The following is a 17,846-nucleotide window of genomic DNA, read 5'->3' on the forward strand; positions in this document are numbered from 1 at the left end:
TCCCATGAACTAGAGAAATTCATCTCTAATACTCCTTACATTTAGAAATGAATAACTTGGAACAGAACTACTTGGAAGTCCAGAGATTCTTCCAGGTACTCAGCACAGACTGTATCCCCCTTGCCCAGAGATGAGCCAGGTAAGTCTGACATTTTTCTTCCCAAACATACTGCTATGTACAATATTTCATTGCATGTGCCATTGACTCTAAGCATTCTTTAAAACTGTATTTGAACTCCTTGTTTTGACTGGTGTTTGTATACCACTTTATGAAACATTGGATTTCTGGGGAAAGCAGCTTATAAATCTATTAAAAATAAACTTCTTCACAATTGGGGGAAAATATGTCACCGTGGCGCTGTGAGTTAAACCAAAGAGTCTAGGACTTGCCGATCAGAAGGTCGGCGGTTCGAATCCCTGCATCGGGGTGAGCTCCCGTTGCTTGGTCCCTGCTCCTGCCAACCTAGCAGTTTGAAAGCACATCAAAGTGCAAGTAGATAAATAGGTACCACTCCTGTGGGAAGGTTAATGGTGTTTCCGTGCGCTGCTCTGGTTCACCAGAAGCGGCTTAGTCATGCTGGCCACATGACCTGGAAGCTATAGGCTGGCTCCCTCGGCCAATAAAGCGAGATGAGCGCAGCAACCCCAGAGTTGGCCACGACTGGACCTAATGGTCAGGGGTCTCTTTACCTTTACCTTATGTCACCGTAAGGACAATAGAAGTTCTCCTATTGCCCATTCTATTCCCAGATGGGATAGTTGTCCCATTGTGAAGGAACAGCAGGTTTTTGTCAAGCTGTGTGTCACTGTGGGTCGTCTTCGGAGGAGGGACTCACTTGACTGTCCTTGGTAAGTCACTGAATTTATCAGTCCTTTCCACACCTGTGGCAATGTTTTAACTTTTCCATCACTTTTGCCCTCTTTTCCTTCTCCGGCTGTCATTTACTTTCCAATGAGAATTTACTATAAACGGTATTTGAAATCCTAGCCAGAGAAGAATTGTGCAAACCCATTTTGCAGGCTTCTTCTCTCCTCAGTAACACTGGAAAGTTAGGGGTGGACGGGGATTTCTTTTCCTTAGTCTAGGTCCTTGTGACAGTATTTGGGGGGAAATATATCAAAATATCCTTGGTGGCTGAACCATTGGATGCAAAAGATGGTAAAAAAGTAAAACTGGGCTATAATGTCACTGTAAGTAAAACAGAAGTTGTCCTATTACGCATGTGAAGGAACAGCAGGTTTTTGTACAGCTTTGTGTCACTGTGGTACGTCTTCGGAGGAGGGACCCACCTGACTGTCACAGGTAAGTCAATGAATTTATCACAACCCTTTCCATACCTGTGACAATATTCTAACTTTTCCATCATTTTTGCCCTCTTTTCCTTCTCTGACTGTAAAGCTGACTTTAGGGTTTCTGTTGTTTAGTTTACAATGAGCCTTTAATAGAAACTGTATTTGTAATCCTAGCCAGAGCAGGATGTCGCAAATCCGTTTTACATGCCTCTTCTCTCCTCAATAACACTGGGAAATTATTGGTGGGTCATTGTGACAATCTTCGAAAATATTTCTATCAAATTCCCCTTCTCGGCTAACCTTGACATAATCTTACTGTTGGATGAAAAAGATGGCAGAGAAGTAAATTTGAGTTGTAGTGTTCCTTCCAGGTACCCAATAAGATTTATGAGGAAGGTTGAATCAGTTTCTAACGGTGCTCCAAAATCCATATTAGTGCAAGAGACCAACCAAAATGTAATAAAATAGTGTGGAGAATCTCAGCTTTCCAGACCATTCTGGAGAACTGATAAACTTGCAGACTGCCTTGTGACATTTGGGCTGGGTTTATAAATGTATAGTCCTACTGTAGATTTCTGAATTTTTCTTAGGAACTAATATGGCTCTCTTCACTTTTTCTATTGTGGGTCTTCCTATCTAGAATCATAGAACAGGTTCTGTTCAAAATAATAGTTTTTTGTTTTGTAAAACTCAGTAATCCACAGACGCAGGCTCCCAAATGACTTTTTAAAATAAAAATCTGAAGATGTTCAATATTTTATTGATAGTTAAATGTAGCCACGTAAAATGTAAACCACAGTCTACATATTTCAGTAAAACTGAATGGGTTTTTCGGAGAAAGTTGGAGTGAGGGTTATGCAAGGTTAAGAGAGATCTAAACTGATATATCTAGAAAAATCACCTGAGATTTAAGGGGCACAATGGAATCAAATGCAACAAACTCCATTTTTTAACTGAAATAGAGGCACAGTAGGAGAGAGAATTAACCAATTTCCCTATATCTTTAGTCTCAATTCTCACACCCTAAACTTAATGTTGATCTCACTGGGGGGGAAATACGTGGGTACTTTTCTTCCTTTGTTCAATTTTTTATCTGCAAATATAAAAGGAAGGAGCAAAGCCAAAGACATTAGGTTGTATCTAATACTAGTCCTGTTTGGAGTAAACCAATTTCAGGCATAAAAGACGTACGTTCATTCATTTCAGTGTGTCTTTTTGGATTAAAACTGAGTTGCATGCAACCCAGCTGGCACTGGCAATAAGAATATTCCATTAATCCTAATGTAAATATAAATATAGGCAGATTTACAAATATGTATATAAATGATACTGATCATTATAAGCCATGCATTAAAGGGGAGAAAGCCCAGGGAGGTCGTCAGACCGCTGTGACACCTTCAGACCTAGAGGGGTTTAACAATCAATTTGTCCCCTGTGGGAATTCTGGGAATTGTAGCTCTGTGAGGGGAATAGAGGGGAATAAAATCTCTCTGCAACCTTTCCAAACTACAGTTCCCAGAGTTCTTTGGAGGAAGCCATGACTGTTTAGAGTGCTTTGAGCCTACTTTAAATGTATAGATAGATGGTAGATGGTACATGCTAGGTAGGTAGGTAGATAGGTAGATAGTTTAGATAGATGATATTTGTAGTGCTTTGGTCCTATTTTAAATGGATTGTGCAAATGGGTCTAATCAAAGAGGGGTAAATCTGCTTTGAAATGTGTGTATGTTGGGGGGGAGGAGATGGTGAACGTGAACTGATTTGAAAACATGGGAAACGGAACTTAAGCCCAGGAAAATAAGAAACTAAAATTGACCCATTAATGTATCCCTGTTACCTGACTACAACACCTGCCAAAAGGATGCCTTATACAGAGGTGCTTGTTCTTTTTCTCTGACAGTGGTTGAAATCATATTATTATTATTATTATTATTATTATTATTATTATTATTATTATTATTATTATTAGGATAAAAACCCATGCTCCTATTCTGCTTTCAGTGAATCCATCCACTAACCTATGAGAAGGGGACAGAGTTTTCTCTGATTTACCCCACCCAACTGAGGTCTCCTCTGGCTTAAAATTCATTCCAGATGGTTGTGGGACCTTCTGAACAGTGTGAGGCAGGTGGCAGCGAGGGGCAGGAGGAACCAGAGAAAAACAGCTCCCCGTTTTTATGTTAAAAAAAATTAATAACTGGAAGGAATTTCACCTCGATGATTTTTATCCTCCAGATTCAGAGTTAAGACTTGTTTACAGAAGTGAAATGCTGTCTTTCCCCTCTATATGGCTGTGCCAGCGAACAAAAATGGCTGCTGCTTGGACTCCCAAATGGGCAGAGTGATGCTGCACTCTGTTCATGCTTGTGAGCTTCCCATAGACACTCAGCTCATCACTGTGAGAGCAGAATGGAGGACTAGATGGGCCATTGCAACCCTGATCCAGCAGACCTCTTATTTTCTGATGCTCTTAGAGGCCATTTTGCAATACCCGTTGCCAGGGATCAAAAGCACAGAGAGGACTGTTGCTCTCAGAATCTTTTTGCAAGCTTGCAATAGACATCAGGTTGACCGCTATGAGCACAGTGTCCCAAGCAGATGGGCTTCTCGCCTGATCCAGAAGGGCTCATCTTAGTGACTTTAAAATATTTATGTGCAATGAAAGTTGACCCCCTCTGAGAGCAAACAGGCTGCTTTAATGATCTCTCCTTTGCTATGGCAGCCAGTATAAACATGTGGCTCATTTCCCCAGAAGAACTCGTAATTTTAAACAATCCTTTGTACAGTGGTACCTCAGGTTAAGTACTTAATTCGTTCCGGAGGTCCGTACTTAACCTGAAACTGTTCTTAACCTGAAGCACCAGTTTAGCTAATGAGGCCTCCTGCTGCTGCCGCGCCGCCAGGGCACAATTTCTGTTCTCAATGTTCTCTGAAGCAAAGTACTTAACCCAAGGTAATATTTCTGGGTTAGCGGAGTCTGTAACCTGAAGTGTATGTAACCTGAAGCGTATGTAACCTGAGGTACCACTGTGCTTAAGAACAAGTGACCAGTCCAAATTGTGCATTGAGCTTGTCCACTCCTGACCATGTCAGGGATGGGGTAACACAGTAACCCTCTACCTTTGCCCGGATGCTGTGACACCAGAAATCACATCAGCCCTGGCCATGCTTAATGGGGCTGTCACCGATTGGAGAGACACAGATTCCACATCCCTGCTTTATGCTGACTGGCAGCACTTGCACAGTTATGGGATAGGGAGATCTGAACAGCTTTCTTCTTTCTTCGGCCGAGTAAGATTGTCTTCCATAAACACAGTGTTAAAAGTGAGTCTGTAAGTGACTGTGGAGGCCAATTCTGGATCCACATGTCCTTCCACAGTGGAGACATGGGTTTCCGGGCAGGTGTTGGTCATGGTGAGGGTTTGCCGAACGTGCCTTCCTTATAGCATGTTTCTCCCTTTCGTTCTTAGTTTGAGCATCTTCAAAGTCCACAACACCTTTGGTAAAAGCTGTTCTCCAACTGGAGTGCTCGCAGGCCAGTGCTTCCCAGTTGTCGGTTATTATACAGTGGTACCTCAGGTTACATACGCTTTAGGTTACATACACTTCAGGTTACAGACTCCGCTAACCCAGAAATAGTACCTCAGGTTAAGAACCTTCCTTCAGGATAAGAACAGAAATCGTGCAGCAGCGGTGCAGCGGCAGCAGGAGGCCCCATTAGTTAAAGTGGTGCTTCAGGTTAAGAACAGTTTCAGGTTAAGAACAGACCTCCAGAACGAATTAAGTTCTTGACCCAAGGTACCACTGTACTACATTTTTTTAGATTTGCCTTGAGAGTCTTTAAATCTCTTTTGTTGACCACCAGCATTGCTCTTCCCATTTTTAAGTTCAGAATAGAGTACAGTGGTACCTCCAGTTGCGAACAGTCAGATCCCAAGGAATTCACAACTGGGGGTGCAGCTACTGCGCATGTGCGTGGCACCGTTTAGTGCTTCTGCGCATGCGCGCACGGTGAAACCCGGAAAAATACTTCTGGGTTTGCCACGTACATATCCCAAAGGATATGTAACCAGAGGTCAACATCAGTAGAGGTTGGAAGTTGCTTTGTAGTTGCTTTGGAAGACGATAATCAGGCATCTGCACAAGATGATCAGTCCAACTTTGCTTCTTCCAGTACACTGGCCTGTCTTCCCAAATGATATGTAAAATTTGACAGCAGTTCTCTAGTGTCTATGGTGTTCTAGATGTAGATATTCCTAACTGGACTGATGCAGTCTAAACTCTTCCTCTCACAGATCACCACAGTTCAAACATGCCAAGAATGCCTGTGTTGCTTCATAGATCATAATATATTTTGCATGGGCTGAATCGTGTGTTTGTTGCGTGACATTTTGGGTTGCTATAAAGGAATACGACCTGGTTCTCCTGGGCCTTTTTGCTAGAATCATAAAGAGCTGTAAGACATCTTTTAGGACACTTCCAGCTCAAGGTATAGTTTCCAAATAGTCACAGGTCCTTCCAAAACATTTCAGCACACTACATTGGGAAACTGGGCCAGATAGTGCTTCCTCTATGAAATCAAATAAATTACTACATGTGTCAAATATTTAATACCCCCCTGAGACACGACACTTAACCAGATTTCCCCTTGACTTCCAGGTCAGCCAACAGTACCTCCAACAGTGAACGTCTTCCCACCATCCCCAGAAGAATTGAAGAGCTCAGACAAAGCCACCGCGGTGTGTCTCATGGATGGCTTTTACCCAGGCATTGTCCAAGTTACCTGGCAGGCTGACGGCGCCACCATCTCCTCTGGGGTGGAGACAACCACTCCCACCAAGCTGAATGACAAGTACGCGGCCAGCAGCTACCTCAGCATGAGAAAGTCCGACTGGGAGAGCTATGAGGCAGTCACCTGCAAAGTGACGCATGAAGGGAAGGTCATTGAGAAGGTGGTGAGGAGATTGGACTGTGCCTAAAGGCTGGATGGGTCTGATGAGTTCCTCGTGCCTCCAGCAGCTGAGAAGAAAGAGTCCTTTCATGTTCAAGGGGGCCAAGTTTATTCTCTGATTTCCTCTAATGCTACATTGATCCGTCCAGCCTGGTTTCCTTCCTATGTCGTTCCCTCCCCACACCTCCTCCCTTCCTCTTCGCCCTGGAATCTCCTTTGTGTGTTGGCTTATAATGTTAGCAAATTAATAAAATGTCATACATTTCACTGGTGTGGTTTCTTTACCCACTAATTTATTCCATCACCTTCAAACAGGTTGTGCTCATGGTTTCCTGTCATATTGCAGAAGGAAGTGTGCTGTTACTCTACCAAAATGTCCTCAGCTCAGGTCTGTGGCTGATAGCAGCAGTGGAAAAAGCAGTGTGATTTCATGGAAGCGTGGGAATTGGCCTTCTCCAAAGTCAGCCCAGTGGTCCATCTAGGTGGGCATTTTCTACACTGCTGGGATGTGGCTTTCCTACAGATCAGGCAGAGTTCTCTATATGAGGTGCTTTTTTCTGGGAGGATGCAGGGGCACGCATACCCCTAAACATTTTGTGAATCTAATAGGAGAAGAAAAAAATTAGTTTCTTCTCTGGCATGGTGAATCGTCTGTTCCACTGCGATCCCCAATGGTGGCCTTTTGTCCATTTACTGTGTTTATTTTTCTCAAATTGAACTACAAAATGGTGATTTTCTTGAGCCAAAATGAGAGTACCCCATTTTTTTAAGAAAAAAAAGCACTGTCTATATGTGACCTGTGATCCTTTCCAATGGGCAGTGCTTTATCTAAACAGGTTCTAGTGCTAGAGGAGCAGAGATACAAAATGGCTCATGAACCTTTTTAGTATTATTATTGTGATTAATTGACCCTTTTAATTGCTTTTTAAAAAAAGTGTATTAGCTTCCTTTGCCCAGTGGAAGTTGACTGCTGCTCTCACTTTTTCTGTTTGTCCTTCCACTCCACAATTCATTTCAGGTGGTCTTTCAAACATTCCCAAACATTGCCACTGGTCTGCCATCTTCTTCAAGCCACAATATGGAGAGTGGTCCATTTGGGTCCATAGGGACAAATGGAGCCCTGGTCCACCAACCTCAGTGTCCTCAGGAAGACCCAACCTGCCTGCCTTCTGTACAACCATTCAACAGATGGCTCTGCCTCTACTTGGCTCTAGCCCTGCTTTCCACCCAACCAGTTTCACTGCTCTGATTGCTTTTGGAAGGCAATATGAAGAGCCGATAGCCTCCAGTGAATGAAAGTCATAGGTTTCCCTGAAGAATAGGATAAATTCTTTTTAAAACTGCATTATGTCTAAGCGCTTCTGAAGAGCATGTGGAATGATAGGTATCAGAACAGTATACCTGAAGGAGCGTCTCCACCCCCATCGTTAAACCCAGACACTGAGGTCCAGCTCCAAGGGCCTTTTGGCGGTTCCCTCCCTGCAAGAAGTGAGGTTACAGGGAACCAGGCAGAGGGCCTTCTCAGTAGTGGCGCCTGCCCTGTAGAACGCCCTCCCATCAGATGTCAAGGAAATAAACAACTATCTGATTTTTAGAAGACATCTGAAGGCAGCCCTGTTTGGGGAAGTTTTTAATGTCTGATGTTTCATCGCTTTTATTATTAATAATAATATTCTGGTGGGAGTCGCCCAGAGTGGCTGGGGAAACATTATTAGATTAGCCAGATAGGCGATGTATAAATAAATTATTATTATTATTATTATTATTATTATTATTATTATTATTATTACAATGACATACTGAAAAAAGTGACCTGCTTACTGTGCTGGCATAAATCCTGGTTAATAATAATAATAATAATAATAATAATAATTCCCGGACACGACTTTGGTACTTCCACTTTCCCCATTTTTGGAATTAAAGGTAACTCCTGAACAGATATATGAAAACCTACAATAAGAAAAATGGAAAAACTGAGGAAACTCGTTTCCCCAGAAATATTTCCAAGTTGTTCTTTCCCCCTATTTATTGCCCCAAAATTGCCTGAAAGGAAAACCACAAAAATTGGTAGGGGGACAATTTTTTCCATATTTTTCCCCAGGTCTTCACATCTCTAGTGCTTCTGATGTAAATGTCCACCTCATCTGTTATCCTGTTTCCCACAACTGGTAGTTGGGTGGCCTTCAGGGACCACAAGAAGGCAACCCTGAGGAACTCTACATTAGTTGCTAGCAGTGGGCAGTTCTACATGTAAATGAGATGACAAATATTTCTTCCCTCATCAGCCTTCTCCCTCCCCTGTTTTTCTCACATCCACACTGCTCCATGACAAAACCTTTCCACTCCAAAAGAGATACCCATCCGCTTCATTTTGATACATCAAAATAAGAGAGGGTCTCCAACTTTAATTTCTGAGTGTCGGCTTAAAATATCAGCCTACTGTTGACATCCACAGGAGACTACAGAACCCATGATACAGTGCAACTGTGATCAAAATACACCTCCACAGAAACATCCCAGGCCTGTGTAAGGCAGGAAATGGAAGCCAGAACCACCACAGCAGAGGCAAATAACAAAGCATAGGTTCCAGCGTTTTTCTAATCAAAACAGGGACATCCTATTCCGCAAGAGTAATTTTACTATTAATATCCTTCCCATCTGACTGGGTTGCCCCAGCTACTCAGGGCAGCTTCCAACATACATAAAAGCAGAATAAAACATTAAACATTTATATATATATATATATATATATGCTTTCGTAGATTTTCACGGGTACAGGAATGCAGGTTTTGGTGTCCTCGGGTGTCTTCCCGTGTAAAAGTTGGGGTGTCTAGGCGACGTTTCGACGAGGTCTCACTCGTCATCTTCAGGCTGGTGCTTTCGGCTTCTTGTTACTGGAACAGAGCAGGATCTCAGTGTTTGAGTTCCTATAAATACTGTTGAGGAGGTGTGGTGTATAGCCTCCAATGTTCTGGGCAGAGAGGAGGTTCCCAGGCTAGTGTGCCTTTTCTTCTTTTGTTCCTTAATTACTTGAGGGATATCTTGAGTGATTTCTTGAGTGATTTCCTGAATCCCACTTAGGTGGGTCATTAGGTGTGGATTAGTTGCTAAAGCCTTCGTGTCTTGAACTCTTGAACTTTGTGAAGAGTTTTTCTGAGAAGATGGCTGTACTGCACTTGGTTGTGCTCTGGCTTGGCTTCGTGTATAGGGGCGAGCTGTGGTTTTGTGGCCTGTGCCAGCCAGATCTGTGTAGGGATTGCAGGGGGGTGCAGCATCCGGAGGTGCCACCCTGGTTTGGCTACTGGATGGTGTCTGTAATTTATCTGTGGAGAGGGTTCAAGAGTTCAAGACACGAAGGCTTTAGCAACTAATCCACACCTAATGACCCACCTAAGTGGGATTCAGGAAATCACTCAAGAAATCACTCAAGATATCCCTCAAGTAATTAAGGAACAAAAGAAGAAAAGGCACACTAGCCTGGGAACCTCCTCTCTGCCCAGAACATTGGAGGCTATACACCACACCTCCTCAACAGTATTTATAGGAACTCAAACACTGAGATCCTGCTCTGTTCCAGTAACAAGAAGCCGAAAGCACCAGCCTGAAGATGACGAGTGAGACCTCGTCGAAACGTCGCCTAGACACCCCAACTTTTACACGGGAAGACACCCGAGGACACCAAAACCTGCATATATATATATATATATATATATATATATAAACCTTCCCTATACAAGGCTGCCATAAGATGGATCAGTGGTTGGATACCTCAATTCCCTCCAACATTTCTCTGATGAAAATGGGGACTTGAATAACTCAGAGAAGCTATGAGCTAGGCTGTGCTGGGCCACCCAAGACGGACAGGTCATAGCCGAGAATTTAGACTAAATGTGATCCACCTGGAGAAGGAACTGGCAATCCACTCCAGCATTTTGCCAAGAAAATTCCATGGACATAAAATAAGGAGTAGCTTTGAGAAGAAAGTGAGAGTTTCCAAGGCATGCCCTGGTTCATGGGATCATGGAGAGTCAAACACAATTAAGATGACTAAACAACAACAACAAAAGGAAAAGGGAGACATTCTGGGATCAAAGCAGAAACCGGGGTGGCTTCTGTAAATCCAGGGTTCCCTGGAGAGACTGACAACATTATTTTTAAGCTATTTTAAATGGTTTCTCAAAGGGTTAAGAAGTCATACTAGCTGCTCATTACAGGCAAGTTTGTATGTATAGTCAAAGAAATGGTTCAATGCCTTGAGTTAATTTATAAGAAACTTTTGCAGCACAGATAAAGCTTCACTGTCGGTATGATCTCTTCAAAGAAACAATTTCTTCATTAACTGGATGTGTTACTGCTATGAGTGTTATGTGTTTCCCAGAAAGGTAGGCTTGCCTGACTAATTCATTCTTTGGGAATTCTGATGCAAACTGATATGATCATTGGTCCCATGGACCAAGGTGCAAATTAGTCATCTTTGGATTTTGTGTTTCTCCAAAGTTTGCGATACAGTTCTTAGCTTAAAAAAAATCAAGGATCTATATCTTAGCATAAAATCTGTTTTCAGAAATGCATGATTTGAGAGAAATATGCATATTGGAAAAAATACGTTCAAAATTAACCATTTAAATACAAATGTTTGTGGCAAATTAAATAACAATAGCAATTGTAGATTAATGTGGGAAGGGGACCAAAGAAACTTACGAATGGAAATGGATTTATGAATGAATATGGATCTATGAATGGACATGGACAGGAATTAAACTGACCCATTCATCCCTAGCACTGGAAAATTGGTTGGATAAAGGACTTCATCTAACATACTCCCTGCATCCAAGAACAGACCATCTGCGCAATGGAAGACCTACAACCAGGAAGATTTACAAAGAATCACATCTTTTAAAAATAACTGTCATGGTTTGATAACGGGACCTTATCATTGTCACCCCAGAGATAGGTTTGTTTTGTTTTTTCCAAAAGAAATGCACCATTGCCTACAACTTCTTTGGAAACAGTACAATATTCTTTTAGAAAATGCATACCATGGTTTATCGCCCACTGTCATGTCCTGTGGCAAGAATGGGGAAACATTTTGGCCCTCTGGACATGACTGGACTCCCAGCTTCTTCCAATACAAGTCAGAATGGTCAAAGGTCAATGATGATGGAAGTCATAGCCAAGCAAGATTTGGGGGGGGGGGGTCCCAGGTCTGCCTACTCCTCCCAGATGGACTGGGGTTCTGTACCATTTCACACCTGTGAGGGAGGCAGGTTTTTGTACAGCTGTGTGTCACTGTGGTGGGTCTTCGGAGGAGGAACCCACTTGACTGTCACAGGTAAGTCACCAAATTTATCCTGAATCTTTCTGTACCCAATGCAATATTCTAATATTTCCATCATTTTTTGCCTTCTTTTCATTCTCTGGTTCTTGATTGACTTTTGGGCTTTCCGTATTATATCTATGCTGATTCTTTCATAGGGACTGTTGAATTGTTAAAAACACCAGGCAGTGGGTTAAAAAAAATCCTATTCGCTGCATGCAGAAACAAAGATGGATTGGTTTAATCCTACTTCTCAGGTGGTGGGGTGCGTCAATGAAATGTCTCTATAAACTCTGTCAGTCTTTCCCACTGGGTAGAAATTATGTTCGAAAACTGAGTTTGAGTTGTGGCATCTCCTATACAACTGGATTACATCTGATGGGATTCACTGATTCTGCTATTAAGAATCCTGACTGTGAATGAACAAAAATAGAATAAAATAGATAGTTTATAAACTTGCAACAAGCTCTTTTTAAATATTCACTGAGAGTTTCCATCTAGATTTTACTTTCATGATAGAAACTATGCAATTGTTTTTCCAAAGTTGAACTGAGTTTTGTGGATGACACTTCATCAAAATGAAATGGTAGATCTTATTCTACTTTGGGGGGGGGGGGTTATTCTGAGAAATGCAATCCAAAATCCACCACAATAGCACTTTTGAAGTCTATGCAACCGCACTGGCAGAAGTAGACTGTGAATTTTAGCCTTACGCAGTGACTTTAGCGAGATTGTAGGAAAAGAACCACTTTATTGAGTGCATACAAGTGTATGCAAAACCAAAATATTAGACTCTGGGATGCCATAAATTTTAAAGACACCCAATTGTTCAAATTGTCATGTCACCCTCTAAGACATCTAGATGAAATCAATCTTGAAGATGGAAATCAGGAGCCTATTATAACTATAAGAGAATACAGGTGCCTGATTGCCACCATCCAAGCCGATATCACAGATGTATTAGTTTTTTCACATGTTGACTTGAATCCGCATGATCTAAGCATTTGATCTCAAAGCTAATTCCTCTGAGCAATGCTATTTTAAAGATCTGATATTCTAAAGTAGGCTGGGTATAGAAGGCATTAGAGTCCAAGTATCCTTTCTGAGAAAGGTTCGCTGGAACTATTTTTGAGCTTCCACAATGTCGCCACATTGAAATTTTTTCAAAGAGGTTTCTCCAAGAGAAACTCTTCTTAGATTGCACCCAGAATTGTCCATCAGTGCATTGCAAGGATGGGACAACCTGTGACTCCTCCAGATTTTTCTGGGCTGCAGCTTGCAATAACCCTGGCCATTAGCCATGCTGGCCAAAACTACAGAGAGTTGCGTCCAACGACTCAAAACAGGTTCCCCCTGTTTTGATAGACTCAGTTTTTTTAGGGAGAATGTCTTCTTCCAGAATATATTAGTGATTCCATGGCAGGAGTAAGTGGCAGAATCCATCCATTCCAATGCATTTACTGTCAACATATATATATATATATTAAAAAATACATCTGTTTGGGAAAACCCTGCTATAACATATAGTACTGTATTCTCTTACAATTCTGTGTGATACCAAAGCTAATTCCTCAAGGACATCCTAATTTAAAGATCTGATCTTCTAAGAAGGGCTGAGAATGTGGTCAGTGGCGATGAGATTATGATAACAGATTACTTATTCACAAGAGCTCAGCCCATCATCCCCAGTTGTCCCTAGTTACCAGTGATAGGTGTGGTTTTCTGATGTCTGTTCCTGGTCAATGTTTCCTGCATTTGTCCACATAATAACTTTGGGAGATGCCTTATTGAGCAGCTGGATGTGAAACCTGTGGCCCTCCAAACATTACTGAGCTCCAGCTCCCATCCACTTCAAATGCTCAGAGATTATGGGAGTCATAGCCCAACCACATCTGAATAACCAGAGCTTTCACATCCCAGTATGAGAGTATTCAGTGTTCAATGATTCAGCTTCCTTCACTCTAGAAGTTAGATTTATGGATGGATGTATCTTGTGCCCATACAAGTACATTGGTCTTGGTTCATAGAAGTACAACAAAGTTGACCAGGAGGATGGAAAAGGTGAGAAAAATAAGAAAAAAAACTTGAAGAAACTGTGTCCGTTTAGCTGGGGCAAGAAAAAGCTGAGCTGGGGGATAAAGAATGGTATCTGAAAGGCTATCAGTCAGAAGAGGACAACAGCCTGTTCTCTGGTGCCCCAAAGGGCAGATCCAATTAAGTTTGCAGAAAGATAAGCTTCTACTTGGTGAGAGAAGTTTAGCAACACCAACCAGTTATGTAGAGGGTTTCTGATTTGTTGACCATCATAAAGGGGACGATAATGTACGGTAATTATCCAGAAAGGTGGTGGGTCTTTCTTCAAGTGTAGGCTGGACAGAGTTCTGCTGAGATCACTCTAGCTCTGGATCTCCTGCAGCAAGCAGGATGTTGGACTAGGTATTAACCCATTAAGCAACTATGGAAGCATATATTGAATCACCCACTGACTAGGCAGTGGAAGCTGGTCCATTTGGGTCAATAGGGTGCTACCCCATCAACCGCAATGTGACCTCAGCCAGCGCTCACATGAATACTTTCTTACTTGCAACCACAACGGGGGTGGCCCTGGCTCTCAGCTTCTCCTCCTTAGTCTCAGTGTTGCCCTTCTAGTACTCAGCAGGGAAGAGGATTGGGACAAAATTAGAATGAGTTGGCTTCGCCTGTCACTGGTTCCAGCTCCACCTAACATTGCTCTCCCTTGCTTTCTGCTGCACCAATCCCAATGGGCATCACTGTAATGAAGGCAGGTTCTCGGCATATATCTAAGCAGAAGAGTATATTTAAGCAACCCGTCTACAAATTAAATTAATCCAGCAGGCAGATTGTCCAGCCATGTGCAATGGTGAGGAACAAGGGGAATGGCTTGGCCAGCAATCCTTAAGGTGGGAATGGGGTGTTCCAATGAGTGTCTGCCAATTCTTATTTCTGAGCTGCTGAGGGTAAGTTAGACTCAGTGTCATATATCAGTCCAAAAGGAAGAACAGGGTGCTTCTGAAACACACTCAGAGTGTCCTGCTCTGATTACAGCACAACCAGGACCTTCACTCTGAGGACTAGGAGACAGCCTTCCCAAACTAGAAGACATGACTTCCAGAGGCGTTCGTTTTTTAAACAAGGAAATAGGATTCGATTACAATTCCTTTATGAAATCAAATAAATTAAGCAATCCCATATGTCTCTATTATATAATATTCCCCTGAGACACGACGCTTAACCAGATTTCCCCTTGACTTCCAGGTCAGCCAACAGTACCTCCAACAGTGAACGTCTTCCCACCATCCCCAGAAGAATTGAAGAGCTCAGACAAAGCCACCGCGGTGTGTCTCATGGATGGCTTTTACCCAGGCATTGTCCAAGTTACCTGGCAGGCTGATGGCACCCCCATTTCCTCTGGGGTGGAGACAACCACGCCCACCAAGCTGAATGACAAGTACGCGGCCAGCAGCTACCTCAGCATGAAAAAGTCTGACTGGGAGAGCTATGAGGCAGTCACCTGCAAAGTGACGCATGAAGGGAAGTCCATTGAGAAGGTGGTGAGGAGATTGGACTGTGCCTAAAGGCTGGATGGGTCTGTTGAGTTCCTCGTGCCTCCAGCAACCAAGAAGAAAGAGTCCTTTCATAGTCATATTCTCTGATTTCCTCTAATGCTATGTTGATCCATCCAGTCTTGTTTCCTCCCTTATGTCGTACCATTCCCCACACCCCCTCTCTCTTCTCCCTGGAATCCCCTTTGTATGTTGGCTTATAATGTTTGCAAATGAATAAAATGTCATACATTTCACCAGTGTTTTTTCTTGACCCACTTATTTATTCCATCTCCTTCAAGCAGGTTGTATTCGTGGTTTCCTGTCCTATCACAGAAGGAAGTGTGCTGTTACTCAGCCAAAATGCACTCAGCTCAGGTCTGTGGCTGATAGCAGCAGTGATAAAAGCAGTGTGATTTCAGGGAATGTAGGAAGCGGCCTTCTCCCAAGTCAGCCCAGTGGTCCATCTAGGTGGGCATTTTCTACACTGGTGGGGTGTGGCTTTCCTGGAGATCAGGCAGGGTTCTCTCTTAGTCCTACCTACCAATTTAGGTCCTGAGAAATGGAAAAGGTCAATTTCGGTTCAGGATGCATCCCAGATTCATTTCTGGTGGGTATTTCAAACATTCCCAAACATCACTTACAATCCGACATGTTCTTCCTTCCACGCAGTGGATCACTCAATGCATTCAGGATGTATAATGAAGAGGTACTAGGCTCTAGTGAATTAAAATCACGGGTTTCTCCTGAGTATAAGATAAAATAAAATAAAATAATTTCATAATCACTGGGAAGCTCTTAACCAATACCTTACCAATATACAAACTAAATTAGCAGACATGGAGTAAAGGTAGAAATCTTTGTACCTTGTGACTGACCTGCGGCCCTTGAGTTGCTATAATTCCCATCATTGCTGGCCATTGGCCATGCTGGCTGAGTGGGATGCAAGCTGGAGTCCCACAGCATCTGCAGGGCCCACCCCTGACATAAAGCAACAGCTAAGGGACAGGATTTTGGTAAGTTTCCCGTTTCCTCCATCAGATTGCAGTCGCCCTGCCTATACCATAAAAATGCATCTCCCAGTTTTATGCACAATACTGTCATGAGGTATGTAGCCCATGAAGAAAATGCCATAGCACACCTTGTTCCCAGCTTTCTGCACACTCCTATTTGAATGAGGCTATCCGGGGGGATGTCAGGGAGTAGAGGAGGGAGTAGAGGAGTAGAGGAGGGTAGAAGAGGAATGGTGGAGACCGCCTCCCCATCCTGAACCCTCCAGGGAGGAGGAAGAGGAAGACAGTACAGTGGTACCTCGGGTTAAGTACTTAATTTGTTCCGGAGGTCCATTTTTAACCTGATACTGTTCTTAACCTGAAGCACCACTTTAGCTAATGGGGCCTCCTGCTGTCGCCGCGCCACTGGAGCACAATTTCTGTTCTCATCCTGAAGCAAAGTTCTTAACCCGAGGTACTATTTCTGGGTTAGCGGAGTCTGTAACCTGAAGCGCCTGTAACCTGAAGCGTATGTAACCCGAGGTACCACTGTATAGGTCTAGAACAGGGGTTTGAGGGAGGTCACAGCTCAGAGGCAGAGGAGGGTGGAAGTTGGGAAATAATGGGAGAGGAGGAGACAGGACCAGAATGGCAGCTGGCTGACATGGTGTCTTTAGAAAGCATCCCAGACCCTCCATCTCCCAGAACCTGCGAGCCTTAAAAGTAGGAGATCAAAGAGCTCAAAGACAGAGGGCATGTAGCAGCACCGACGGAAGTGATGATGAATGAGGAAGTGGGAGAGATGGGGATGGAGATTCACTCGGGAGAACACCATTATCCAAGAAGATGGGTTCTCTAGCTTCTCTCAGTAATACTGAAATAAAAAAGGACAGTAAGAAACCTTTCCTTGTTTTTATACTTTCCTGGACAACCAGCCAGGAGCTGCTGACAGCAACCTGACAGGGTGAAAGGGTGAGAGAGGGAGATACCCCTGTCCTGGGAAGATGTTTATGGCTGCTTCTGAGCCACATGTACACAATGGGTACCAGGAGTGCCAACTTGACTCTGCGACTGTGGGTGTCTGGCACCATAGGTGCAATGAAGTGTCCATGGCCCTGGCACAGAAATTTGTGGGTGCCCGGCCCCTTCATGGGGAATTTTGTGGGTGCTCAGGAACCCAGGGCAACAGGGAGCGAACCTATGATGGGTATCAAATGTCAGTGAGTATCAAATGGTGAGGATTTACACCAGCTCAGCAAACAGGTTTCTCCTTAGCCAGCTCCCACTTTTTTTATTTCCAACCCGTCCATGGGGGGTCAGCTTCCTCCCCTTCACTCTCAAAGTTCTCCAGCTGCTGCATATCACCTCTCCTCAGCATCCAACTGGACCCTACTTAAACCAGAGTTCTGTTGACCACTGTTGTCTTCCATTCCATGCCTACATCTCCTAAGGTAATTGCCTTCCTCATGCTCACAGATTCACCCTCATAACAATGAGCAGCAGTCCCCACTCCATCTCCCCCAGTTTCTGCCTATGTTGGACTACTACGAACACACACAACAGTTCAATAATGATAAAATGCACATCTACAATGCTTCAAAGAGGCCTTCTACAGCATCATTTGTTTATTATGGTCTGCCTATGCCGTCCTTCCTTCCAAAGGAGCCCAATGTGCCACAGGCATCATATCATGTGTACCCGCTGTTATTTAGACCTGAACATATGTAAGC

At 43.3% G+C, this 17,846-nt stretch overlaps 2 protein-coding genes across 6 annotated transcripts in view; both read left to right on the top strand.

Moving 5' to 3' along the window:
- The window catches only part of LOC310666697 (immunoglobulin lambda-1 light chain-like), a 50,335-nt gene extending 43,824 nt beyond the window's left edge, over positions 1 to 6,511 (top strand). The window contains exons 3-4 of the mRNA XM_083417960.1: positions 1,266 to 1,303; positions 5,953 to 6,511. Of these exons, the coding sequence (XP_083274086.1) occupies positions 1,266 to 1,303; positions 5,953 to 6,272 (358 nt within the window). The 3' untranslated portion in view covers positions 6,273 to 6,511. The remainder of the gene's footprint in view (positions 1 to 1,265; positions 1,304 to 5,952) is intronic.
- Positions 1 to 15,378, top strand: part of LOC310666695 (immunoglobulin lambda-1 light chain-like) — a 105,732-nt gene extending 90,354 nt beyond the window's left edge. For all 5 annotated transcript variants that reach the window (XM_083417954.1, XM_083417956.1, XM_083417953.1 and 2 more), the window contains 2 exons: positions 11,539 to 11,576; positions 14,838 to 15,378. In XM_083417954.1, coding sequence (XP_083274080.1) covers positions 11,539 to 11,576; positions 14,838 to 15,157 — 358 coding nt within the window. In that variant the 3' untranslated portion in view covers positions 15,158 to 15,378. The remainder of the gene's footprint in view (positions 1 to 11,538; positions 11,577 to 14,837) is intronic.
- Positions 15,379 to 17,846: the final 2,468 nt, after the last annotated feature.

This window comes from Podarcis tiliguerta (genome assembly GCF_965153285.1).
Source record: "Podarcis tiliguerta genome assembly, chromosome: 16".
NCBI lineage: Eukaryota > Metazoa > Chordata > Lepidosauria > Squamata > Lacertidae > Podarcis > Podarcis tiliguerta.